This window comes from Panthera uncia, chromosome B4 (genome assembly GCF_023721935.1).
Source record: "Panthera uncia isolate 11264 chromosome B4, Puncia_PCG_1.0, whole genome shotgun sequence".
NCBI lineage: Eukaryota > Metazoa > Chordata > Mammalia > Carnivora > Felidae > Panthera > Panthera uncia.
In genome coordinates, this window is record NC_064809.1 from 4767174 (window position 1) to 4793445 (window position 26272).

At 51.2% G+C, this 26272-nt stretch overlaps 1 protein-coding gene across 1 annotated transcript; it reads right to left on the reverse strand.

The window, feature by feature from the left end:
* Positions 1-3820: 3820 nt before the first annotated feature.
* ASB13 (ankyrin repeat and SOCS box containing 13) lies at positions 3821-24454 on the reverse strand. Its single transcript, XM_049624563.1, has 6 exons — positions 24391-24454; positions 16447-16634; positions 15292-15442; positions 13133-13267; positions 7187-7378; positions 3821-5494 (listed from the first exon to the last, which is right to left on the reverse strand). The coding sequence occupies exons 1-6, from the start codon at positions 24431-24433 to the stop codon at positions 5367-5369; spliced, it is 837 nt and encodes a 278-aa protein (XP_049480520.1). The 5' UTR covers positions 24434-24454; the 3' UTR covers positions 3821-5366.
* Between the last annotated feature and the right edge of the window lie 1818 nt (positions 24455-26272).

Here is a 26272-nt window from a genome sequence, read left to right on the forward strand (position 1 = left end):
AGTGACCAGCAGAGAACCTAAAATGAAACAACTGTTTTAAAGTAAATAAAAAGAAAGGAACAAAGGATAAATGTATGGAGGGAGGGAGGAGGGATGGCTGGCTGGCTGGCTGGGTGGAGAGAGGGCAGGAGGGGAAACTGAGGGAGGGAGGGAGGGCTGGATGGGTGGCTAGAGGGAGGGTAGGCTAGCGGGCGGGCAGGCTGGCTGGCTGCACGGGGAAAGTGAACCGAGGTTTGAGTCAACGTTCCTGCCTCTTGTCCCATCTGGCACTCTGTCTCTAACGCAGCAGAATGAGTCTCAGGATTTGCATTAACAGCAAGAAGCATTGGGGGTTTCCTGCATCGATCACGCAGAGAGCAGGAAGCCGAAGTAATCGCACAACCTGGCTCAGGGTTCAGCTTCAACTTCTCTCTCCGCTCTGACGTCTGGGTCCCCGGAACCACACACCTGCAGACCAGCTGCTGGAAAGGAAAATTTCATATAAAGAAGTAAGTGTGTGTTTGGGGGGTGGGGGGTGGGGTGGGGGAGACCTCTCATGAATCTTCTCTCCCTTGATTTATGGTTCTGAGACATTAGGCTTATAGGAGGCGCCTTGTTTAGATTGGACGCACTTAAGACACGGTTTCATTCAAACTGCCGGAGATCACAAGACTTTCACACCAACATAATGGGGCTCGGCTGTCAATGCCATGAGGTGCCCACACGGAGGAAAGAGAGAAAGCAAAGCCCCAGGGCTGGAGGTGTTTTCTGGGCCATTACAGGGAGAAGAATAAAGGCTACAGAGCCGCCCCGAGGCCGGGACAGCCGCCAGCCTGCTGGCCCTCCTGACGGCTGTGGGACGGACGGCGGCTCACGACGTGAGCACACAGGGGGCCTTGTGTGCAGGGCCCGCGTTAGGCCCACGTTCATGAGTAACGGAGCGCGGCGGCTTGAAAGTAAGGGTGGCTTGCTGCCCCCGGACAGAAAGCACGGCCAAGCAACCCAGGAGGGAAAGGGGACGTGCTACGAAAGGCATTCTTTTTGTCCCCAACAACTTCGAAGCTTTGCGCAGACTCATCCCGAAGTAAGGACGGGATGCCACGTGCGGCATTTCGGTGAGTGCGAACATCAGAGCGGGGAGGAGGAAAGGAGGCGACGCCTCGTCCTTCCGTCCTTCCGTCGTGACAGGAGGGGGCCCAGAGAGGGGCAGGACAGTGCACCTCCCCTTGCTTCAACCTGTGGGGGGGCCGGCAGCGCCCCGGAGCCCGAAGATGGGTCTTCCTAGTGAACCAGGTCCTCAGGCTCCCATCTCTCCAAAGAGGAGGATTTGTGGCTGGGAGCGTTGCCCAGAGCCACATCTAGAAGGTTCACAATCACCTAAGGGCTAAAACCTCAGATGAGAGGCGGGCAGGCCCTGGGAGCCACACGGCACGCTCAGGGCTTTCGGAGTCTAGTTTACCTAAGAAAGTAGCTACAACCTGTTTCCCTGCCCAAAAATATGGGCGGTGAGCGAGTGTTAGCAACTGTTGTGAAACGTAAGGTCTCCCAACCAAAATAGGACCTCGTAGCCGGTACGAAGCTGAAAAGTATTTTTCTATGTTTATTTTTTGAGAGCGAGAGACAGAGACAGAGCATGAGCTGGAGAGAGGCAGAGAGCGAGGGAGACACAGAATCTGAAGCAGGCTCCAGGCTCTGAGCCATCAGCACAGGGCTCGACGCAGGGCTCGAACTCAGACCGTGAGATCATGACCTGAACCGAAGTCGGACGCTCAACCGACTGAGCCACCCAGGTGCGTGCCCCAAGCTGAAAAGTATTCTTAAACAGAGTCCACTTTATAACAGTGGCAGGGATCTCTTCCTCTTTTCTTAAGAGACATTTTTGCCATTTGTTCCTCCTCTGGGCCTTACATTGTTATTATGAAAAAACACAAAACACCAAAACACATAGAGAATACACCCATGTTACCTGTTTGCTGCCCAACCTGAATAGAATTCTGTGTTTGCTTATAACTTTAAGAAATTAAATGTCACAGAGAGATGACACTCCCTTTGCGCCTGTTCCCAAGTCACACGTCCCTTCCTCGCCCGGACGAGCCCCCAGCATGACACTGGCTCCGTGATGGTGTGCATTGACTATACACACAGGTATCCTTAGATACTCAGGATATGAATGGATCCATACTGCACATAAATAAGGTGCACAACTTTTTTTCCATCTCCCATTCTAAGTCTTAAATCTATTAGCATTTAGATTAGTCTATTAGTGAAAACATGTAACTCTAATTCACCTTCACCTTAACAGAACATAGGCATTGTAGGAATATACTCTCCACCTTACCCCTTCTAACGGGGTCTTTCACTGTTACCAACACTGCTGCGTAAACTTCCTCATACACGTCTCTGCAGCATATGCCTGAGTTTAACGCACGTTTATAAAAGGAGAAATACTGAGCACGTGTGGTATGCACTTCTAATGGGGCTCAGTATCATCTACTACCCTTCAAAATACACACTTCAACTGACACCCCCATTAGCTGGGTCCCCCTTATGCCCCATCCACATAAACTATCAGACCTTTTAATTTTAATCAGGAAGATGCCATATATTGATATCCTTTTGTTGAATTAAGTATTTACTAATTTGCATTTCCTTGATCATTACTAACCACCCTTTCCCTTCAGGGGACATTCGAGGTTTCTCTTTCATAAATTTCTTGTCCAGAGTCTTTGCCTGTTTTCCTTCATCTGTTGGGTTATGAATCCTTTTCTTAATGATTTCTAGGTCTTTATATATTTTGATTACCAGTCATTTGTTATCTGTGCTGCAAATGTCTCTCCAAATCTGTCAGCGACACATCGAGTTTTAAAATGTAAACTGAGAGGGGCACCTGGGTGCCTCAATCAGTTAAGTCTGACTCTTGGTTTTGGCTCAGGTCATGATCTCATGGCTTCGTGAGTTTGAGCCCCATGCTGGGCTCTGTGCTGGCAGCGAGAACCTACTTGGGATTCTCTCTCACTTTCTCTGCCCCTCTCCCACTTGTGCTCTCAAAATACTCTTTAAAAAAAAAATATATATATATATATATATGTATATATATATATACGTATATATACGTATATATATATATACGTATATATATGTATATATATGATGTAAACTGAGCGCTCTTTCTGATCTATGAAATAAGTCCAGACCATCCTAAGTCAGGACTATCTTGAAATAAGCCAGGACCATCCCAGGGTCAGAAGAGAATCATTTACACGGCTGTAAAGTCTACAGACATCAACAAAACCACAGTACAGACACAAACATGTAACTTTTATGTTTGGGGAGCACTTTATACTTTTCAAGGCATCTTTTAATCACCTTATTTTTCAGCTTCACAAGAACATAGGAGTGAACACACTTTCAAATGTGTAAGATTGAGGAGTTGGTCACCGATGTCCTTCTAATGATCGAGGTCAGCCTCCATCCTTCCGCTGCAGTGGGGGAGGCCAGGGCTCCGAGGGACAGAGATGCATCTACGGTCACAGCCCTACTAAGGGTTCGGGTGGGTTCCGTGTCGATTACATCTCACTAAAGCCGGGGGCGGGGGAGTGGGGGAGGGACAGGAGGCCCTAAAATCTTAGTCATCTGATCCCCCGGGGCAGCGTGTCCCCACCTGAGGGCGGTACATCAGCACTAGGAGACAAGGAGAGGCAGAAAGGAATGAATCTGGGGGGGCGGCAAGGCCCCATCACGTGACCTTCCAAAACACAAGAAGACGACAGCAGCCCTCTCGACAGGGCGAAGCCCGTCCCGCGTTTCTGCTCCCAACACAAGGGCCACGGGAACATAAGGATGGACCCAAACGATTTTTATTGAGCAGTGGGTGTGGGGTCTGACCCTGCACTCGGTGTGCCGCGTGAGGAAGTGTCGTCGGCGTTCACTGCTAGGGGCAAGCTTCTGTTCCAGAGATGCCCGGGCAGATCCCGGTGCTTTGTTTGTCGCTGTCGTTACTGGCACATGCAAAAACACGGATTTACCCCCAACTCGGATCTCAGACTCTAACGGAACGGGAGTGGCTCATTCTCAGGTCAAACAGCGCAGACAGAAAATACCTGCGGCAGCCGTGAAACTCTCCCCAGATGTGGGCCCCACGAGGAACCGTGAAGAGACCCCGCGGGTCAGTCATGCAGCCCAGCAATCCAGGCTCCTTCTGTTGGGCAGGCCTTCCCGGAAGCGCCTGGGGACATTCGCGTTTCTGGGGACGCCGGCTTCGGGCATGACTCACAGGAGGGTGTCTTCCCCGTTCCCTCAGAAACTAGATACACATGAGCTAATTGTACAAACGTCCTCTAGTTTAACTCCCTGGTTTTGGTTTTTCAATTAGGAGACAGAATCTTAGACAAATGCAATCCGAATATCAGTGAGTTCACCTCCTGCCTACAGGGTGGAATTCGTTGTTTCTAGCACTACAGGAACAGATTCCTTCACTGCCTTGGACCGGGAGCCTGATTCCCACCGGTTCAAAGCACTCCGACAACTCCTGAAACGTAACAGATGTCCCGTAAGTGGCTGCAAAATGCACGAATCGGTGGTTGTGAGTACCCACTGGGCGCTGGCAACCTCTTCTACTGACTTCAGAGCTTCAAAGGAGTGAGCAAAATTCAGGGTAGGAGAAGGTTTCAGTCGGCAACAGCAGGAACAGAGGAGACCTCATCCCTAAAGTCGGCTGGCGCTCCGCGCCTGGAAGAACTCCTGGAACACGTCACCTGTCGTAGAGACCCACTGACAGCACCCAAGCGCTACAGCCTATATACGCTCTGCAAGCGTCTTATCCCCACATAAGCTTTTTAAGAGTTGGGGCCCGAAAAGGTCCCAAGAAGCACTGTGCTGGTTGTGGGGAATAAACGGCCCGAGCCCTTCCCCGACCGAGATCCGTGTAGAGCCCCCTGAGTGACGGGTGCAGCTGGGCACAGGTGGGCCCTGGAAAGTGCCAACCGCAGCTCCAGAAAAGAGCATCCGAGCGGCAGGATATCACCAAAGCAGCTGTCCCAGGCCACAGGGTCGGGACCAACCCTGACCTCTGTAGCTCAGGCTCCTCCCTCCAGATGCCCAGGGCCACCCCGGTGCCCGGCCCCGCCTGGCCCTCCCCTGCGCTCCCTGCAGAGCCCTTCCTGAAAGCGCCGGACGGCCGGGACCAGGCAGGGCCTTCTCAGTGCCTTGGCAACACTGTCCAGGAGTCTGCAGAGAAGACAAAGCAGGCCAGCCGGCACAGCCTCTGGGAGCGTTGCTCTATCTACAGCAGTGGAACGGCCGCAGACGAGGCAGGGCCAAGCAGCCCAGCGTTGGGCTCGGAGAGGCCAGGGGGCCCCCAGCCGGCTCCTGCCTCGCGCGCCTGCAGCTCAGTTGTAGGAAAGGTAATCGATGAGCCGGGGAGGGATGTTCAACTTGCTGATTTTCTCCAGTCCTCGGACACCAGTGGCCTTCCGCAAGCTCACCCTGCAGAGCTGTGCCAGGGACAGAGGGGTTTCTGAAAGGGAACAGGAAGCACATGAGGTCAGCCTAAGGAAATAGCATAACATCCTTCAACTTAGCAAATACCGAGGTGGAACCGGAAATAGGCCAGCCCTGCATGCTTTCCCTGGATGGCTACCAGGACGGACGGACGGGACCTAGGAAGGAAGATCAGGAAATGGGATACGGGTGATGTGTGCTGGGGTTTCATTTTGTGGGATCCTGGGGAGGTTTTTCCTCTTTTCTATAAAGTCGTAAGTTGACACACAGATTTGTCAGCCAAGGACTAATCTAAGGCTACTAGGCTCGTTTCTCAAACTTGCAGACAAATGAGGGCCAGGGCGAGGGCTAGTGCTGGGCAGGGGCCTGGCCACCAGCTCCTGTGGGTCCAGGCTCTCAGCACCGTGTACAGCAGGGCCAAGGCACCCGACGAGAAGTGACACGTGTCACAAAACTGCTCCGGCTGAAACCGTCTGTGCATGCACATCCCAGTGCTGAGGGTCAGGCCTTCAGGACCAGAGACGAAGCCTGTCGCTAGCTGGCCAGCAAACCAGGGCCAAAGATGGAAAGGACCTGGAGGCCCCTGGAGCTGAGGTGCCAGAACATGTGCAGAGTCTGGCCTCACAACTGCCTTTTAGAACGATTTGATTCTTTTTTTTTAATTTTTTAAAAATCTTTTCCATGTTTATTTTTGAAAGAGAAAGAATGTGTGTGCAAGCAGGGGAGGGGCAGGAAGAGAGGGGGACAGAATAAGAAGCAGGCTCCAGGCTCTGAGCTGTCAGCCCAGAGCCTGATGTGGGGCTCGAGCCCACGGACTGTGAGATCATGACCTGAGCTGAAGTCAGGACCTGAGCTGAAGTCCGCTTAACGGACTGAGCCACCCAGGTGCCCCTAGAACAATTCGATTCTTTACAACCAAGTAGAGAGGTGCCTGGATGGCTCAGTCCATTAAGTGTCCGACTCTTGATTTCGGCTCAGGTCATGATCTCACGGTCACGAGATCAAGCCCCACACTGGGTTCCACGCTGAGCGGTGGAGCCTACGTGGGATTCTCTCTCTTTCCCCCTCACTCTGCCCCTCCCCTCTGCTCGCTCTCTCTCAAAATAAATAAACTTAAAAAAAAATATTTAAAAAACCCCCATGTTTGATGCAAATATCTGCTTGATAAAAATATAAATAAGCCAAACACAATATTCTCAACTTCTGCAGATTCATGAAATACGTTCTTTGAGAGAGAAAAAACAAGTCCTGGAGAAATTCATTTTCCCATGTTCCTTTATCTCCAGATTATTTGGATGCAGGAAAACTGTCTTCCAGGAAACATTTGACAGATGTGGATGGTACTTGCCTCTAAATTCTTTTGGAGTTTGGTTGGGTGGGGCCGACAAAAATTTGAATAAATCATTTCCCGCCCCCCCCACCCCCCCACCGCAAGCAAGAGGTGTTTGAAAGCCTCATGTGGTTGTAAGGTGGTGTGAACTCATTTAAAAATCTGTACCCAGAGAAGTCTTGTCCTTTTTCCCGATCACTTGTCCCTTGTCCCCTGAAGGGCGAGCGAGGGCTGCTCACAGGGATCAGTACAGCTGACTGCCTTGTACAGGGCTGGACAGACCATCTGGGACAAAGCTTCCTGCACAGCGGATTCGTGCAATTCCAAACAAGCAAGCACCACTCAAACAACAACAACAGGAAAGTGAGTTCTACTCACTTTCGTAGAACTCGAGGCGCTTGGCGGGTGCACTGCTACTCCACGTGTAGTCAGACGGCTTCTTGCCCCGGTTGTCTCGCGCGTAGATGTTGCCTCCGAACTCGACGAGCATCTCAATGAGGTCGACGTTCTTCACCTTGGCTGCGTGATGCAGGGCTGTCTCGTGAAGCTTCGCTGCATTCACATTGGCCCCTGTGGGTCCAAAGCAAGGAACGGTATCACTGAGGAGGGTACGCACAGCCAGGAGAAACCCCGACCGGTACCTTCTCGTTCAGCACAGTGCACAGAAGCGATCCCCCAGGAGAGAAAATCCAGACAGACTCTGCCACAGCCTTTTCAAAATCTTTTTGTCTACAAGACCATGGAGCCTTCCACCTGTCTTCTTTTTCTTAATATTTGTTTATTACTTATTTTCAGAGAGAGGTGTGCCCGGGGGGCTCAGTTGATTGAACATCTGACTCCAGCTCAGGCCATGATTTCCTGGTTCATGGGTTCGAGCCCTGCATCGGGCTCTGTGCTGACAGCTCAGAGCCTGGAACCTGCTTCAGATTCTGGGTCTCCCTCTCTCTCTCTGCTCCTCTCCCGATTGTGCTTGCTCTCTCTCTCTCAAAAATGAATAAACACTAAAAGAGAATTTTGAGTGAGAGTGCATGCACAAGGAGGGGAGGGCAGAGAGAGAGTAAAAGAGAATCCCAAGCAGGCTCCGTGACGTCAGTGCAGAGCCAGACTCAGGGACTCCATCCCATGAACTGTGAGATCATGACTGAGCCAAAGTACAGAGTTGGACACTTAACTGACTGAGCCACCCAGGCGCCCCACTCAAAATCATCTTCAAGATCCAAATGCGGTAATTAACGTTTTTTCTTATGGCAAGAGAGCTAAACACAGATCGCGGTAAGAAAGTAATATAATTGGAAACAGAAGCAAAAAGAAGAAAGATAAAACAGAAAACTCCTCTGTGAGTCAGAAGCAGTTCTATGACCCTATGCAGTCCGTCCCCACTGGTCCTGAGGCTCTCTGATGGTTCCCACACGCGCACGACGGGCGCAGGGCAGGGGCGCTAACAACGTGTGCTGCATGAATGGATGAAGAGTCCTTAAACATAAACATCTTTCACAAAAGAGAAGCTCAAAGGGAAAACAGGTAATGTTCCCCAAACATCATCCACCAGTTCAGGTAAGAGATGAGGTGTCTCACTTGTGAATCCATCTGTTTTGGGGACAATAGTAGACATCCAGAAAGAGGTGAACAAGTAGTAGCTAATTACAGTAGTTTTAGATGCTTTAAAAAGTAAAGATTTTGCTAAAACTATGATTTGTGTAAGGCGTCATTCTTAGGGCACAGCCATCGCCAATTCTATGCAAGGGGATCTCCTACAGCCTTGGAATTTTTTTTTTTAAGAAAATACCAACTTCTTTGAAGTCTGCACCTAATGGATAAGGAGGTTATAAGAGAAAGGAGGGTAGGAGAAAAGCATTTTATTTTATTTTATTAAATATTTATTTATTCTGGGGACAGCATGAGCAGGAACACAGAGAAAGTAGGACAGAGGATCCGAAACAGGCTCCGGCCTCCCACCTGTCAGCACAGAGCCCAATGTGAGGCTCAAACTCACAAATGGAGATCATGGCCTGAGCCAAAGTCAGACGCTTAACCAACTGAGCCACCCAGGTGGCCAGAAGAATTTTAAAGAAGCCAAGCAAATAGTCCAGCATCACTGAAGCTATCCCCCCAAAATAGATTCAAGTCACAGTCACAAAATATCAGCAAAGTGGGGTTTAAAGAAATCATATCACCAGCCTGTCTCCATGTAATGATAAATTTAGAGGCCCAAAATAGGAAATAAGGGGTGTAAGGCTATTAGATTTCCTGTCCCACTGAAAATAGTGGGTAATTCGGATTTCTGACTTAAAATAGTTTTAATCCCCAAGCACCGCAATGAGACAATACAAGTAATGCTCTCCACTGCCCACAGCCCAAACTCCCAAGTCAGGTACGGGAAAAAAAAAAAAAAAAAATCCCTCAGGAAAAAGACTACATTACCTAGCTATTTAATTCAACAGCTATGCATGGTAAAAATAGTACTAAAGGGCAGTCCGTTCAAAAAACATCCCCGCACCGTGCACCCGCTCCACCACCTGAGGGCGCTCTTCCAATACCTGCCCGGCAGAATACAGACTCGCATAGTTCCGCGGTCATAAAGCAAAGGCAGGCCTGGACGCTAGACGCAAACTTGCAACGAAAAATAAACTGTAAAGTCTAACGATCTGAAGTGCAGGCAGCTGTCTCGCAGGTCATTAATTGTCACAATAATCTTGCCAAGTGAGGAGGAAAGAGACTGTCTCTACTTATAGCAAGAGAGAAGGGGGCCCAGGCGGTCAAGCTCCTCTCAAGGTCAAGGAGAACACTACGGTTAGGGGTGGCTGTACAACTCACACCTCCCTTCCATCCCGCTTACTAGGGCTTCTCAGGATTCCAGGCCTCGGACGGTGACTCTTTCCACCAGGTGGCATACCAAGGTACAAAACAGGACCTTTTTACACCGTGCGCTGGGCTCCTTTGGACGGGGAGACTAGGAGGGGTCCGGCATGCTCTGCAGCTGGGGAGCCACACCCCTGGGCAAACAGAGTACATGGGGGTGGGGGGCTTGAAACTACAGAGCAGGACAAAAAACAGCAAAAAGGCAAACTCTGTAACACAGCACCACTTAGGTCGATTAAAAATACATGTCCCAACCCGTAATGAGTGTCTTACAAAAACACAGATGAAGCACATACACATTCACGTTAGAATGGGGGCAGGGTAGAGGAAAGGGGGAAGGGGAAGAAGGTGGCTTCGTGGGAACTGATGATGATAATGTGCCTTGAACTGAGAAAGAGAGAGAGGGAGGGGGGCAGGGGGGAAAGGGAGAAAGAGGGATGGGGTAGGGGGGAGGAGGAGGGAGGGAGAGGGGAAGAGGGAGGGGAAGAGGATAGGAGGAGGGAGGGGGAGAAAGGGGGAGGGGAGAAGAGAGATGGGAGGGGGAGAAAGAGAGGGAAAGACAGGAAGGGGAGAAAGGGGGAGAGGGAGGGAGAGGAAGGGGGAGGAGGAGAGAGGGGGGAGGAGGAGAGAGGGGGAGGAGGAGACAGGGAGAGGGAAAGAGGGGGACGGAGCCGGTTCAGGGACATTAAAGCCACGCAGCTCAGTACCTGGCCCTGTAACACCCATCACTCCTTCTGACCACTTCCTGCGGAGCTAAATCCTGTGGCAGCTGTTAAGCGTCGCTATTACTTCCCCACGCTGCACCTTCACCCGCCCCCTCCTCTGCACAACTAACCTGCAGCTGGGCCATCCGGTGCCCACCCCGTGGGTCGGGGGGCACCTGCTTTCCAGAGATGCCGCTTCCACTGGGCTTTCCAAGGGGCCTGCCCCCCCCCCCACCAACGTGAAGAATGGCTACTTTAAGAGCAACCCACGTGCTGCCCTCCCTACTTTTTCTGTATGCTTGAGGTTTCCTGCAGCTGAAAACGTTTTCTTTGAAAAGAATCCATTTGATCTAGGGAGGAGGAGCTGTCACAGGAGAGCTGCAGTCAAGCCCAGAGCTGACGGCCTGGTGGTGGCGGCCACCACTGGCGCATCCGGGGAACCCCTGCTTGAGACCGGCGTGAACCCCACAGCCGCCCTCCCACTCTGACCAGCCAGCCCCGCCGCGCTGACAGCCTGCAGTGGCCGTGTGCTATTAGGGTGGGGGTGGGATGACCTAGGCTCCAGCCTTGGGTGTGGGTCCTGATTGGCTAATCCCTCCCCCAGCCCCAGTAATTGGTTCAAATAATCTGGGCCCCACCCAATCAGAATTCGGCTGAGTCTGGAAGAAGGGCCCAGATTCGGTTTGGACCCAGGTTCCAATTTGGGCGCAGGTTCCTCTTGGACACAAGAGGGAAGGGTTAGGCAGGCATCTGGACAAGTGGTTTTTCACTCTTCTCAGAAAGCTACCAGAAGCCTCCTGAGCAAAAAGTATTTGGATTTCAGCCCGACCCTGATGCAGCCATTTTAACGCCGTTAGGGGCCCCGGGCATAGGATCAAGTGAACACTTTGGACAGGAGACCTCCAAATTTCAGGGAACGTGAGGGCTCGATGATCTTGCTGACCCTCAGGACAAACTGGCCTCGAAAGCTGCCTCCTTCTGGTCCCCGCAGCCCCTACAGTGGGTTTTCCATTGCTTACACATGAGGAACCATTTCCATTAAGTTAGGACTTTGTGCAGAAAGGATGTTGGGGTTCAAACCCCGAATCTTATCCTTCCCCCTACAGCCACAAGGAGAGGAAGGAAAAAAGGACGGGTGCTGAGGTGTACTGAGCACACAGGTACCACGCGCTGTACAGATGGCTGTGGACCAGAAAACTATTTCAAAAGTTCGGCAGTAATGCCGGGCAGGTACCCTAGGCTAATAGAAAAGCTGAGTGAATTGGCCAGAAGATCTAGAGCTGCTTCTCATCTAGACATTCTTTCACTATATAAAAAGTAAAAGCGTGGGGCACCTGGGGGGCTCAGTCGGTTAAGCAGCCGACTTTGGCTCAGGTCATGATCTCACAGTTCATGAGTTCAAGCCCCGCGTCAGGCTCTGTGCTGACAGCTCGGAGCCTGGAGCCTGTTTCAGATTCTGTGTCTCCCTCTCTCTCTGCCCCTCCCCTGCTCACCCTCTCTCTCTCAAAAATAAACATTAAAAAAAATTTTTTTATATATAAATAAAAACGACCCCAATGGCAAACCTTATACAAAATGAATCCTTTTTGCTCAAGACTTAAAAGTGCACATTAAAGTGAGCAAGACTCACAAATAGAAAAGTACATACAACCTAAGCTCAAACGACCGTCCTCCGGAGAGAACTGGTAAGCTTTCTATTCCTGACCAGTTTTGTTTTTTTATCCTAAGCTGCACCCAGCATGGCTGAGCTAAAATTTTCCAACAAAATGTTTAAGTTGGGTTCATAATGAAAACTCCTTCCCAATACCCAGTTTGGCTACATTTGCAAACTCCTGTGGTAGACAGGTCCTGAAGCCAACCTCCACTTCACTGGGTTGTTTTCCATCTTGTTTTTTATTTTTCATCCTGGGAGCCTCCCTATCCTTTTTTGAACACCTGACAAGGATCTGGATTCCACATGCTGCCAGCTCCATTTCCCTCGGATCCCCATCTCTTTCTGATTTAGAAGGCACCCGGGGTGCCTGGATGGCTTAGTTGGTTGAGTGTCCGACCTCGGCTCAGGTCATGATCTCACAGCTCGTGGGTTGTGGGTTTGAGCCCCCTGTCGGGCTCTGTGCTGAGCTCGGAGCCTGGAGCCTGCTTCGGATTCTGTGTCTCCCGCTCTCTCTCTGCCCCTCCCCCACTCACACTCTATCTCACTCAATAATAAATAAACATTAAAAAAAATTTAGATGGCGATCGAATTAGGCAGGTATTGGGGATGGTCCCGAGGCCACCAAAAATAACGATTAGCATGCACTCAGCATCAGGCCCTGCAGAAACATGATCACAAATCCTTCTGACAACCCTCCAAAGTAAGGTTTCCTTTTCCAGTTGTATAGGTATAGAAACTGAGGCCCACGGTCTCGGCTGGCAAGAGGGAGAGCCAACTTTCAACCTGGTCTGAGTCCACCGCCCAGCGCACGGCCAGCGCACGGTGCAGGTAAACAGAACACCTGTGCCGAGCAGGGCGGCTACGATCACCAACACTCCTGCACCGAGCAGGGCAGGCAGAAACAGGACACACCTGCCCTGAGGAGAGCAGCCATAAAAGCCAATGGACTTGCACACCTGCCCTGAAGAGCAGGAGTAAACACAACACAGCTGCACTGAGGAGCACGCGTATAAATGCAACACCCCACATCGAGCACCACGGGTGTAAGCCCACCACGCCTGCGCGGCAAAAATACCGACACGCCAGCGGCAGCAGGCGCCAGCACACCTGCGTTAAGCAGCACTTTGACGCAGTCCAGATGCTCCCGGGCGCAGGCGACGTGAAGAGGGGTCCCGAAGTGGCAGTCGTGTGCTTCCAGATTGGCCCCCACGTCAATAAGAAGCCTCACGCATTCGGAACTTCCTTAAAGCAAGCGGAAAAGGATGAGGACCGTTAATGAGCATACACATCTGAAATAAGCCTGAGAGAAGCACAGCTGAACAGGTAAGCCCACGCCTGCCTGCTGGGGGAGAATGGGGAACCAGAACCGCACCCCAACTGAAAGTGGGTCACAACCCCAAGTTGCCTTGCGGAGCCAGAACGTTGTGCTTTCTGGGCGTGCACGGTTCCCCCGGCCCTGCCTGGCGGCACGAGGGACAGAGGGCACGGGTGAGCCTCTCGTGGGAGAGCAGTAGGTTTGGGAACAGCACCTCTGAGCAGCCAGACCCGGCTCCTCAGCAGGAAGGTGCTCCCCACCTCCGGGGTCTCCTAAGTGGCGTCGGGAGCACCAGGCCTGGAGGTGATAAGCTGAAGCTACTGGCAGCCCGAGTCCGAGCCCCCTGGAGGAGCTTCCCGAAGCTTCCTGACCTCAGAGGTCCCCCAGCCTTCTCCCTGGCAGGTGTTTTTCTGCCTCTTTCCTGGCATCTTTAACTGGGTTTGGGTGGAGGTTCATTCTGTCCCAGGCTCCATCCTCTCTCCTCACTTATTCATGCTTCATCGTCAGCAGCGGCCAAGTTTTCCACGTGTGGCCCTGAAATCCAGCCTCTTCCCTACAGCCCTCTGCTGGCCACTCTCTTGGGGATGTCTGGACCACTGCGTAGTCCTCTCCCCCGTACTAAATCCTGCTGACTCTTCCCCTAAAGGTTTTTAAATGAATCCACCCTGCCTGGGCTCCAACTCCTCTCTCCACGTCAGGATACCCCAGCCCCATCGCTCCTCTATGGAAGAGCAGCAGCTACGCCACCCCCAAAATCTGCTTCTTTAGCATAAGGATTATTTTGAGCTTAAAGCAATTACACGGCAGATATAAGAAAAGCTCTCTGCCCCCCTCCCCATCTGCCTAACAGCGGGACAGAAATTCATAATGGTCTCCCCATCCCCCTCTACCAGGAAAGACAGAAAGTAATGACCAGAGAAAATTCCAGACCCTTATCAGCCCAGAGCATGAGAGGACTCTACAGGCCAGGTGGAGCACGTAACCTCTAACAGGAGATTCTCCTGTCCCGGCGCTCCAGTCTGCAGAGGTGGGGGATCCCAGGCAGAGAGGCAGGTGTGGAAGGGCGGGGGGCACGGAGCAGCTACAGGTGGCACCGGAGAGGGGCCGGTGGTGGGGGAGGGCTCAAAGAGGTGAGCAGGGCCCAGGTCGCCACCCCTGACAGGCCAACAAGTATGACTGGTAGGCCCGTCCAGCAGTGAGGATGACCCAAGGATTTTGAGGAGCGTTGGGACCAACTCTGTGATCCTATGCAGGGTCCTGGGTTTCATAAAGTGCCCTTGGAACCGTACCACGTTCTCTTGACTTGAGTGCAAGTGGCGTCTCAGACACCCGAACACAACACTGGCTGGCACTGTGCCGGCCAATCAAAATATTGGCCACACGTTTGCAAACTTCGCTCAGAAGAGTAGAATCCAAACTCCTTAGTGTGTCATTTAAAGATCTCCCACCTGCCGGTCTCGCCCTAAATTTCGTCTTCTCTGTCACCCCTCTCCTGGGAGCTTCCGGTCCAATGAGCCTGGACAAGTCACTTTCTCTTGCTTGGAGTGGCCTTCCTCTTCCTCTGAAACCTACTCCTTCTTGCAGGGTGGCTGAAATCCCACCTGTTCCCCGAGCCCCCAGGATGAGCGCCCTGTCCTGGGCCCGTGCTGGGTCTCCTCGAAATACAACAGGGGTCCACAGGGCAGAAGACGGTGAAGACCAAGTGAGCCACCACAGGGTAGGCTGATTTCCAGCGTTAGTATCTGAAAGGCCCTGGAGACCCAGCTAAGAAGTAGAATCCTACCCTAGAAACCATGGCCCCTGCTCCTGGCGGGGAAGGGTCTGCAGGAGGAAAAGCTGAGGATTTCCACGGCCGGGTACCCGAGCTCCAGAAACCGAATGGGGGCAGGTGGGGAACCTCGGCCGGCTGACGGCTTCCGCTACAGTGCTCGCTTTGCTGGCGCGGACTCACCGCTCATGCAGGCCTCGTGCAACGGGGACGCCGTGTACAGAGGGGGGTTGACCTTGGCCCCGTAGGAGAGCAAGAGCTTCACACACTCGATGCTGCCGGAGGCACAGGCATCGCAGAGGGGCGTGCTGCCGTCGATGTTGCGGGCGTCCACCTGGTGGGGAGGAAGAAACGAGCGTCAGGGTGGAGGGGAAAAGCCCACACGACTCGCTTCCTCATCCTGACACACATTCATCTCTGCAAAGACCCTCATTAGCAGTAGTTTTGCAGCGTGTGCCAAGGTGCCGTCCCAGGCAAGGGCGTTCAAGGACAAAGGGAGACGGGCTGGCAGCGCCTCTGAGCCCACCAAGTGCGGGAGGGGCCCTTTTCCAGGCTCTTCTCTTGGGACAGGGTCAACTCGGTCTCACTTCTGCCACCTCCTACCCGTCCCCTAGGCCCCCCTCCCCCCCAAGACTGCATGGTGACGAAGGCAGGATGTAAAAAGGGCGTTTTAATTCCGGCTTAGGGCTGCCCGGAGCTGCTTATCGTGCCCCCTCTAGCCGGGAAATGACCCGGAGGGGAAAGCCGACCCCCAGGCTGGCGGGTTGTGCTCAGACTTCAGCTGCTGTGTGGGTACGCGCGACAGCTCGGTCCGCTTCCTGCGGGAGCGCCCTCACAGCCAAGCTCCTGAGTGCGTTCGGCCCGGAGGCTGCAGCCCACGCTCCGGGCTCCTGGCCCGCTGCTGCCGCTGCCCTCCGCCCAGCGACTCTGCTCGCGGCGACGGCTGGAGGCTCAAGCCAGCCCGCAAGCAGGAGCAGGTGCACAGGGAAGCAGATCCCGATCTTGCGCTTAGAATCCTGCTCTTGGACCCAGGCAGTGGCTCTTCAGCCACGGCCTCCAGCCCTCACAGACGTCTCCCTCGCGAGAAACTAGAACCGCCCGCTCTTTGGCCACCCGTGCCCTCCCGGCAGCCCAGCCGTGACCACTGCTGCCCCAGAGCCGGCTCCTCTGTTGGCCTCCACTACACCCCACGCTGGAGGCTTCCTTCCCCTCCCCCGTGGTTTCTCTACTTTCTGTGCATTTTGCAACTCGAATCCCGAGCCTCTTAGTATTTCCCCTCCCTCCATACGCGCTCCATCCATTCCCGTCCCCGGGGGTCTGTCCCAAAGGGCCCCTCACCTGGGCCCCGGCGGCCAGCAGCAGCTGAACACACTGCGCCTGGCCCTGCAGGCTGGCCGCGTGCAGGGGCGTGATGGAGTCCACGGTGACCTGGTTGACACAGGCCCCGCTCTCAATCAGCTGCTGCAGCTGCAGGGTCTCGCCACGCTGGGCAGCCTCGTGCACAGGGGTGCGCTCCACCCAGAAACCTGGAAAGGAAGGCAGACCCAGTGCTGAGACCCGGGGACACGTGTACCCAGGTCAGGAGACCATAGCAGTGTCGCAAGGACGCTTCATGAAACCCAGCACCCGATGCAGGATCACGGAGTTGGCCGAAACGCTCCTCAAAATGCTCCGGTCATCCCCACTGCCGGAGCGTGGAGGTCATACTCGTTGGCACGGCCTATCGGGGGTGGCGACCTGGGCCCTGCTCACCTCTTTGAGCCCTTCCCCCCCCCCCACTGACCCCTCTCCAGTGCCACCTGTAGCTGCTCCATGCCCCCCGCCCTTCCACACCTGCCTCTCCGCCTGGGATCCCCCATCTCTGCAGACTGGACCGCCGGGACAGGAGAATCTCCCGTTAGAGTCTCCTGTCACTTGCCGTACCTGCACCCGTTTGAAGTCTCCCCTTCTTCCACGACACTCGCACGCACACCCTCATTTACAGCTTGACGCCCTCTCCACCCCATCCTTGCCCAGGAGTGCCTTGAAAGTGGGGACCACCTTTTACTCCACTTTAACAGGTTCCTCAGGACTTTGTACGTGTAAAATCGTGTCACCTGCTAACGGAAGTAGTTTCACCACCTCCTTTCCAATCTGGATGCCTCTTCTCTTTCCGGCCTCACTGCCCTGGCTCGGACTTCCAGCTCGATGCTGAACAGAAGCGGTAAGAGCACGTCCCGGCCTTATTCGTCGACTTTCACGTCAGGGATGAGCTTAGCTGTGACTTTTTCACAGGTGGCCTTTATCAGGTGGAGGACATTCACCTCCCTTTCTGGTTGTTGTTGTTGTTGTTGTTTCTAATCACCAGATGGCGTTGGATTTTTGTTCAATGCTTTTTCTGCATCTAGTGCAGTGCTCCTGCCGGCCTTCCTTAATTGTGGAAGTGGTTAGTACATTAACGGACTCTCAGATGTTAAACCAACTATGTATTTCTGGCATAAACCCCCTTGGTCATGATGCCATAGCATGTTTGGTTTGCTAGTGTTCTCAGGACTCTTATATCTACACTCGTAAGTCATTTGTCTTATGATTGATGTTTTTATCTGGTTTTTCTGGCTCCATAGAATGAGTCAGGAAATTATTGTCTCTTCCAAAAATTGGAAAGCACTGGTATTGAATCTTTAAATGTTGGGTCAAGTTCATCTGGGAAGATCTCTGGGTCTAGGCTTTCCTTTGCTATAAGCTTTAATTCCTAATTCCACATCTTCATTTGCTACAAGTCTATTCAGAGTTTCTATTTTTTTTTTTTTGAGTCCGTTTTGGTGTCTATTTTTTGCCAATTTTGGTAGTTTGTGTCTTTATTGGAATTTCTCCACTTCGTGTACATCCTCTAATCTGTTGGCCTACAATTGGTTATGGACTGAATTTTGTCCCCAAAATTCGTAAGCAAAGCCTGAACCCTATATACCTCTGAATGTGACTGCACTTGGAGTCTGCACGGTTTCAGAAGTAATAAAGTCAAGGTGAGGTCATTAGAGCCGGCCCTAAACCCATCTAAGTGGAGTCTTCATGAGGGGAGATTAGGACACAGACACCTGGGATGGGCCTGAACAGAGGAAGGGCCATGTGAGGACACAGTTAGAAAGTGGCCATCTGTAAGCCAAGGGGTAGAGGGGCCTCAGCAAAAACCAGCCCGGCTGAGCCCCTGATCTTGGACTTCCAACCTCCAGAGCTGTGAGAAAATGAACGTGCACTGTGCAGGCCACCCAGTGGCATTTTGTCACAGCAGCCCTGGCAGACTGACATGCCACCGTTCACGCTGTCCCTCTGTGGTCCTTGTTTCTAGAAGGGCCAGAGTAACGTCATCCCTCTCCTCCTTGATCTTCGTGATCTGCATCTTTTTCCTTGGGGTTTGTCGATTTCATTGCTCTTTCCAGAGAACTTTTGGTTTTGTTGGCTTTCTATGTTGTTTTTTCTATTCCCTATTTCACGGATGTCCTGTCTAATCTTTGTTTTTCCCCTTCTACCTCCTTCAGCTCCAGTTTTCATGGATGTCCTGTCTAATCTTTATTATTTTTCCCCTTCTACCTCCTTCAGCTCTAGTTTTCTATTTCCGGTGTCTTAAGGTGGAAGGATATTGATTTGAGCCGTTTCCTCTTAAATGTTTACAGCTATAAAAGTCCTTCAAGTGCTACTGGGACTCTCCTCTCATGAGTTTGGTAGATTATCCTCATTTTTATTCATCTCAAACTAAAACTATTTTTACATTCATTCCAACCTCAATGTATACATTCAACAAACCTGTAATTGATCAAGGCACTGCTCTGATCCCAAAATGGGAGTAAAATTCTCTCTCCTACACTAGCTCACCCCTCCCCATCACTCCCTTTGGCTATACAAAAAGTGTTCTGACCTCCTGATCCCTTTAACCAGTGGCCCTCACACCTGAGGGTCCAACAGTGCCACCTGGGGGCTATGAGAATGGACTGCTGAGCCCCACCCCAGAGTCAGCAGGTCTTGGTGCCTGAGAATCTGCGTCTCTAATAAGTTCCCACATGATGCTGATGTTGACGCTGTGGCCTGGGGACTGCACTTTGAGAACCACTGCTTTAGACAATACCTCTCCCTCTGAATGAAGGCCCTTTTCTCCCCCCATCTCACCTCACTCCCACCTTTTCCCACTCACCCTGGATGAGTTCTGCTTGTACCTCTCCACGCTGCAATCCAGTGCTTATTTCTTCCAGGAGGACTTGCCCCACCTCTGCCCCTACCCACCCTGGGTTAGCATCTCGTCTGTGTCCCGTCAGCCTGCCCCCCTGTCCCCACCAGCCCGTGGAAAGGACACCACAGGGACAGCACAGGGACTAAGCTCTGCTACATCTGAAACTTGGCTCAGCCACTTATCAGCTTCTGTGGGACGTAGCTTCCCTTGACTGTCTCTGCACCTGTACATGGGGATGATGATAATAGTTTATTCATTGGTGGGTTATGAAAATTCAGTAGATTATAATGAGTGAAAGCACCTAGTGTGGGGCCTGGCACAAAGTGCTCAGTAAATGCGGTCCATTTATAATACCCCTCCTCCCCAATCGTGCCTACCTGTCTTGTCTGCTAGCCAAAGAGCCTGTGACCCCATGAAATGGGGACTTGATCATATGAGTGGGGGGGTGGAGGACGGAGCAAAAGGAGAGCTGAAACTCAGATTTGATTCTCACAAAATATAAAAGCCAAGCTTGTGGAACTTTCTATTTACCACTTCACGAAGGGGACCCCCCAGTATGTATGTTTAGCAGTGACTACCAGGCATGGGCACACCTGTCTTGGGGGTTAGTGAAAAGTGGCTATCATTCCAGAGTCACACTGGAAGAAGCAAAACCCCACAGGTAGGACGAGGGGTTGCAACCTTCAAAAGAGGAGGGCAGGGCGAGGCCCTGGATCATATAGCAAAAAAGGGACATGCAGCTCAGGAAAGCCAGTGCACCTTCCATTTCTTGCACTTTGTGGATAATTGCGTTTTTTTCCGAACTGAAAGCTTGTGGCAATCCCGTGTTGCAATTTTTCCAGCAGCGTTTGCTCACTTTGTGTCTGTCATGCTTTGCTAATTCTTGCAATGTTTCAAACTTCACTACATCTGTCATGGTGATCTGTGACCAATAATCTTTGTTAGCATGGTGATGTTTCAGGATGCCATGAACCGTGCCCACGTAAGATGGTGAACTGAATCGACAAACATTGTGTTCCAACTTCTCCACCAACCAGCTCTTTTCCCCAGCCTCCCTATTCCCTAAGACCACCACACTGAAATTACGACCAATTAATAAGCCTACGATGGCCTCTGGGTCTTCAAGTGAAGGGAAGAGTCCTACATCCCTCACTTTAAATCAAAAGCTAGAAATGATTAAGTTCGGTAAGGGAGGCGTGTCGGAGGCGAAGACGGGCTGAAAGCTAGACTTCTTGACCCCAACAGCCAAGGTGTGAATGCAAAATTTTCTTGAAGAAAATTAAAAGTGCTACTCCAGCGAACACGTGGATGATAAGAAAGTGAAACCGACTTACAGCTGATCTGGAGAAAGTTCAGATGGTCTGGACAGAAGATCAAAGCAGCCACAACATTCCCTTAAGCCAGAGCCTAACCTAGGGCGAGGCCCCACCTCTCCTCAATTCCATGGAGGCTGAAAGGTGAGGAAGCTGTATAAGAAAAACTGGAGGCTGGCAGAGGTTGGTTTGTGAGGTCTGAGGAAAGAGGACAGCTCTAAAACATGGAGGCACAGGATGATGCAGCAAGTGCTGATGTCAAAGCTGCAGCAGGCTATCCAGAAGATGTAGCTAAGAAAATTAACGAAGGTGGCTATGCCAAACAGATGATCGGTGGAGATGAAGCAGCCTTCTATTGGGAGAAGACGCCATCTAGGACTTTCATAGCTAGAGAGGAGTCAGCCTGACTCTCTTGCTGGGGTTAATGAAGCTGGTGACTTTCAGTTGAAGCCAGTGCTCGCTGACCATTTCAAAAATCCCAAGGCCCTTAAGAATTAGGCTACCTGGGCTCTATAAATGGAACGAAAAAGCCCAGGTGACAGCACGTATGTTTGCAACATGGTTTACTAACTACTTTAGGCCCACTGTTGAGACTTCTTCCTTGGAAAAAGATTCCTTCCAAAATATTCATTAATAATGTGCCTGGTCACCCAAGAGCTCCGATGGAGATGAACGAGATTCATGGTTCCATACCTACTAACACGACGTCATTCTGCAGCCCACGGATCAAGGAGTCATTTCAACTTTCAAGTCTTATTATTTAAGAAATACATTCCATAAGGCTATAGCTACCATAGTGATTCCTCTGATGGATCTGGGCAAAGAAAACTGAAAACCTTCTGGAAAGGATTCACCACTCCAGATGCCATTAAGAACTTTCATAATTCATGGGAAGAGGCCAAAATATCAACATTCACAGGATAACAGGAGTTGGGAGACGTTGGTTCCAGCCCTCGTGGAGGACTTTGAGGGGCTCATGACCTCAGTGGAGGGAGTCACTGCAGATGAGATGGAAAGAGAGAGCAGACCAGAATCAGAAGTGGGGCCGTAAAGTGGAATAATGGCTGTAATCTCCTGACAAAACTTGAACGGAAAAGAAGTTGCTTCTCACGGAGGAGCAAAGAAAGTGGTTTCTTGAGATGAAATCTACTCCTGGTGAAGACTGTTGAAATGACAGCAAAGGATTTAGAATATAACATAAACTCCGCTGACAAGGCAGCAGCAAGGTCTGAGAAGACTGACTCCAATTTTGAAAGAACTTCTGGGGATAAAGTGTTATCAAACAGCATCACATGCTCCAGAAAAAGTTTGTGAAGGCAAGAGTCCAGCAACGCGGCCAAGTTCGTTATCTTATTTTAAGAAACTGCCACAGCCACCCCAACTTTCACCACCCTGCTAAATCAGCAGCCATCACCATCGAGGCAGGACCCTCCACCAGCAAGACGATCAGATGACAGTTAGCATTCTTCGCACTAAAGCACTTTTACAGTTAAGGTATGTTTTCAGAGGATCGCATACTCGACAGGCCAGTGTAAACATAACTTTTATATGCACTGGGAACCCCCCAAAATTCATGTGATTCTATTGCAACATCCACTTACTGTGGTGGTCTGGAACTGAACCCAAAATATTTCCAAGGTGTGCCTGTGTAGGTTCCCAGGCACGGGGATGCAGACCAAGCTGTGCCTCTGATCGTGGACCCCACAGGCAGACACATGTCTCACGGCGGGAAAGGCCATATAGTAACAAGTGGAGATGGGAGGTAGGCAGTAAAAGCTTTCCGTGTCCCCTGAGAAACCCACAGTAGGACGTGGCTTATCCACCCAGCCCAGCAATCCAAGTAGCCCTACAAACTGATTACAGATGAATGTACTTGATGTGAAGGGTGTGAGCCTTTTAGCATAAAACCAGCAACCCAGGAAAGCCCCGCCTGGGTTTAAACCTCAGCCTTGCCTCTTTCTAGCTGTGTGAACTCCACCGTACCTCTAAATTATCAATAATAAGCGTACTGCAGCTGCCTCTGGGCTTGTGACCAGCACTGGCACATAACCTAAGCAGCACCAGGCTCTTCTCGGGGTCCCAGAAACCGTCTCTCCTTTCTCTCTCCAGATGGTAGCGATCCCCCCCGATGGCAGCGAGCTGTGTTTAGAGTTCACGGCTAAGGATGACAGAAAAAAAAAACCAGCTCACCTTGCTTAGAACCTCAAATCCTTAAGGTACCCTTTTGTCATTGTCTGCCAGCCTCTCGAATACAGCTCTTGAGTACAGATCCTGAACACAGGATCCCTTTTTCCACTTCGCAAAAGGATGCTTGCCCTTGGGTCCGTAACAACCTGTATTACATTGGCTAAGTTATAAATATAGGATTCACTTAGGAGGTGGCTTGCCCTAAATTCTCTGCAGAGCTTTACAATATGGCCTTAATAAGTATAATCTTTACCTCTGTGAGACGTTCTATTAAAAAAAAAAAAAGAAAAATCTACGTGCTTTGAAGTATATATACACCACACATCTACAATTTCAGATCAGAAAGTTAAAATGGGTTACAGTCCCTACAGTGGGCCATTGCTTCTGCTGGGATAGCGGTGTTCTGGATTCAATACATTCAGCTTATCCCTTAATGCTGAGAATGAAAATGTCAGGAACCTATTTTTAGAGGAAATAAACAATGACAGTCAAAAATATCCATGAACCCCAGAAGCTGTAAAACCCATTGGTTGAGCAAGCTCTTCTCTTAAAGATTCCTTAAACTATGCTCAGAAAAGTGAAGGCTGCGCTATTAATGAACACAATGAACACAAGCATGAAAACGTGTCCACGTGGCCCTGGTCAGCCATTCTTTGCTTATTTTAACTGAACCAAACACAGATGGCACTGGAGGGGTCAAAGTCTTGCACCCGCCTGCGGTGGAATGCCAAGTAAAAGCAGATGTTTACTAAATGTCTTTGATCATGTTCAAGGTGGCTATTTTCCAGGACCCATTCAAATATCTGCCTTGCTATGACTTCAAGTCCCCTTACGCCAAATTTACCCTTAAGATGTCTCACTTTTATTGGCACTGTTTTTACCAGTGTCAAAGTACTTTAGTGTTGGTTGGTTGGTTTTGGTTTTTTTGCTTCCAGGCTTTCTACGTGCTTTCTCGGGTCACTTCATCTGTAGTATTTACTTCCTAGGGAAGTCTCCTTCCCCACAGAATGTCCCTTTGCCCTCGGATCCATTTTATTCTCCCGTAGCCTGAATGGTAGGAAGAACCGAGATGGCTTTTTTTTTTTTTTTTTAAACATGGGGTGACCTGTCACAAGGGCATTATCTTCCTTCTGGGGCACACGCCTTCGGTCACAGCCGGATAGACCTGTAGGATGCTAATGACAGTGCGACACGACCTTCCCACAGGGCCCCTGGAAGATGTTCCGGCTCCCACACCGGGCTCTGCGGGGATGCCCTAGGAGCGGTCCCCCAGAGGCAACTCTGGGTGCTCTGAACTTGGGGATAACCATGCCCACCCCTCCCTGCGCCTTCCCCAAGGTGCGCCGATGGGTCTGAGGTTGGGAAGTCCCGCGACTGGCTGACCGGGGCCAAGAGGCCGGACGCAGAGAGCGCCTGAGATGCTTGGGGTTACCGACCTCGCTCCCCGTGAGGACACGGCGGCGCTCCAACCTGGGCCCACCGAAACGCCCCTGCCGGCGTCCTCCGACGCACCTGTCCGGCCGGGAACAGCCCCGCGGTCCCCGCGCCCCCCGCACCCACGCCGCTCGCGCCCGCACGTACCCACGTCGCCCAGGAAGCAGCCGTCCGCCGCGCGGGGCTCCATGCCGCACGCCCGCCCGCCCGCTCGCTCGCCGCCGCCGCGCGCCCGTCCGCACACTCCGGCGGCTCGGGCGCCCGCGACCTGGGCGGGGCTCCGCTGGCTGGGCGGGCCTACGGGGCGCGGCGTCCGCCCGAGGGACCACGGGAGTTGTAGTTCCGCTGCGGCCTGGCGCCGGGGAGTCCGTGCGCGCCCAGCTGGTGCTCCCGACCCGGCTTCGGCTGCAGCCCCCGCGGCGCCCCAGGGCCGCTCCGCGCTTGGGACGCCGAGTCGGGCTTCCTGCCGGAGCGGGGACGCTCCCCGTGTCTGTCACCTGAATCGCTTAGGTTCGGGAGGACCCAGCAGGCGCCCCTTTCCGAGCCTCGCGGCGGGAAAGAGCCGGTTTCCTAATAAGTCTAGGCGGACAACTGAATGAGCCCTTGTGCTTTGCTTTGCTTTGCTTTTACAAAAGGCAGTTGCGCGATGCGGCAGGTTTAACTTTGTCCAAGTTCCTTGCGGCCTGGTCACGAGATTTCTCACCCGGTCTGACCTGTGCTGAGCCTACCTGTAGAAGTTAGCTTGGGCTGGAAAGTAAAAATACCAGAAATTACCTGATGCGGAAATACAGGAGGACTACTGGAGTGCGGAAGGTCTGATCTCTCGCTTGGACGACTCGAATGTTCCTCCGGTCCAGACCACAGGCACGCAATGAGTGGAGGCTGAACCTTGTCGGTCTGACCAGAGCTGCTGGGGAGTCACAGCCCCAGCCTTGCAAGTGACATCTCAAGCCTATTAGTGTGGCTTTGCACCCCTTTGCGTACCATAATTAGGCTTTTGCATTTTTCTTGCCAGTTTCTTGCATTCTGTATTAACCGTACGTTTAAAAAATGTGTTTGCTGCGGGATGTTTTTTCCTATGACGATGCCTTGTTTGTATGTTTGTATTTTCTTTGATTTTTATTCCTTGGCAAAGTCTCTTCCAGGTCTTAGTATAGACTGTATATTTGTGTAAGCCATATGTATTTATAAACCATATATTTTTGTTTGTGTACGTACCTACTACTTATTTGTTAAACGTTAGCAGATATTTCCTCATTAGCTTATTTTGTAAATTTTTCCTTCTTCTGTTGCTTGATTTCAGTATTACAGAAGAGCTTTAAGTGTTTATATATTCAGACACACATACTCTGAGAGTGTTCCCTCTTCATATTCGGAATGTACTTCCCTAGCAAGGGCCAGAGCAGGTATGTTATTTTTGTTCTGTTCTGCTGGTAAGTATTTAAGTCTGGAATTTTTTGCGGCGGTTAGAATCTAAGTTAATTTTCCTCCAAGTTAAAATAAATTTCTTTAAAATATTATTAAATAGTAACTTATCTTTGTGTTAATTTCCTTTAATTGCATACAAGCATACTCATTTTATTGCATTTCACTTTATTGCACTTTGCAAATCTTGCCTTTTTTTTTTTCTTAACAAATTGGAGTTTGTGACAAGCCTGTGGCAAGCATCTATCAGCACCATTTTTCCAACAGCATTTGCTTACTTTGTGTCTCAGTGTCACTTTTTGGTAACTTTTGCAGTATTTCAAATGTTTTCAGTATCATGGTGATCTATGATCAATAATCCTCGATGTTACTGTTGTATTGTTTGGAGGGCCGTGAACCACACCCATGGAAGACCTCAAACTTACTTGATAAATACTGTGTGCTCCACTGACAGGCTCTTTCCCTCAGTCTCCCCATCTCGGGCCTCTCTATTCCCTCAGATGCAATAATGTTGACATCAGGCCAATCAACAACCCTACGATGGCCTCTACCTGCTCAAGTGAAAGGAAGAGTCGCACATCTCTCACTTTAAATGAAAAGCTAG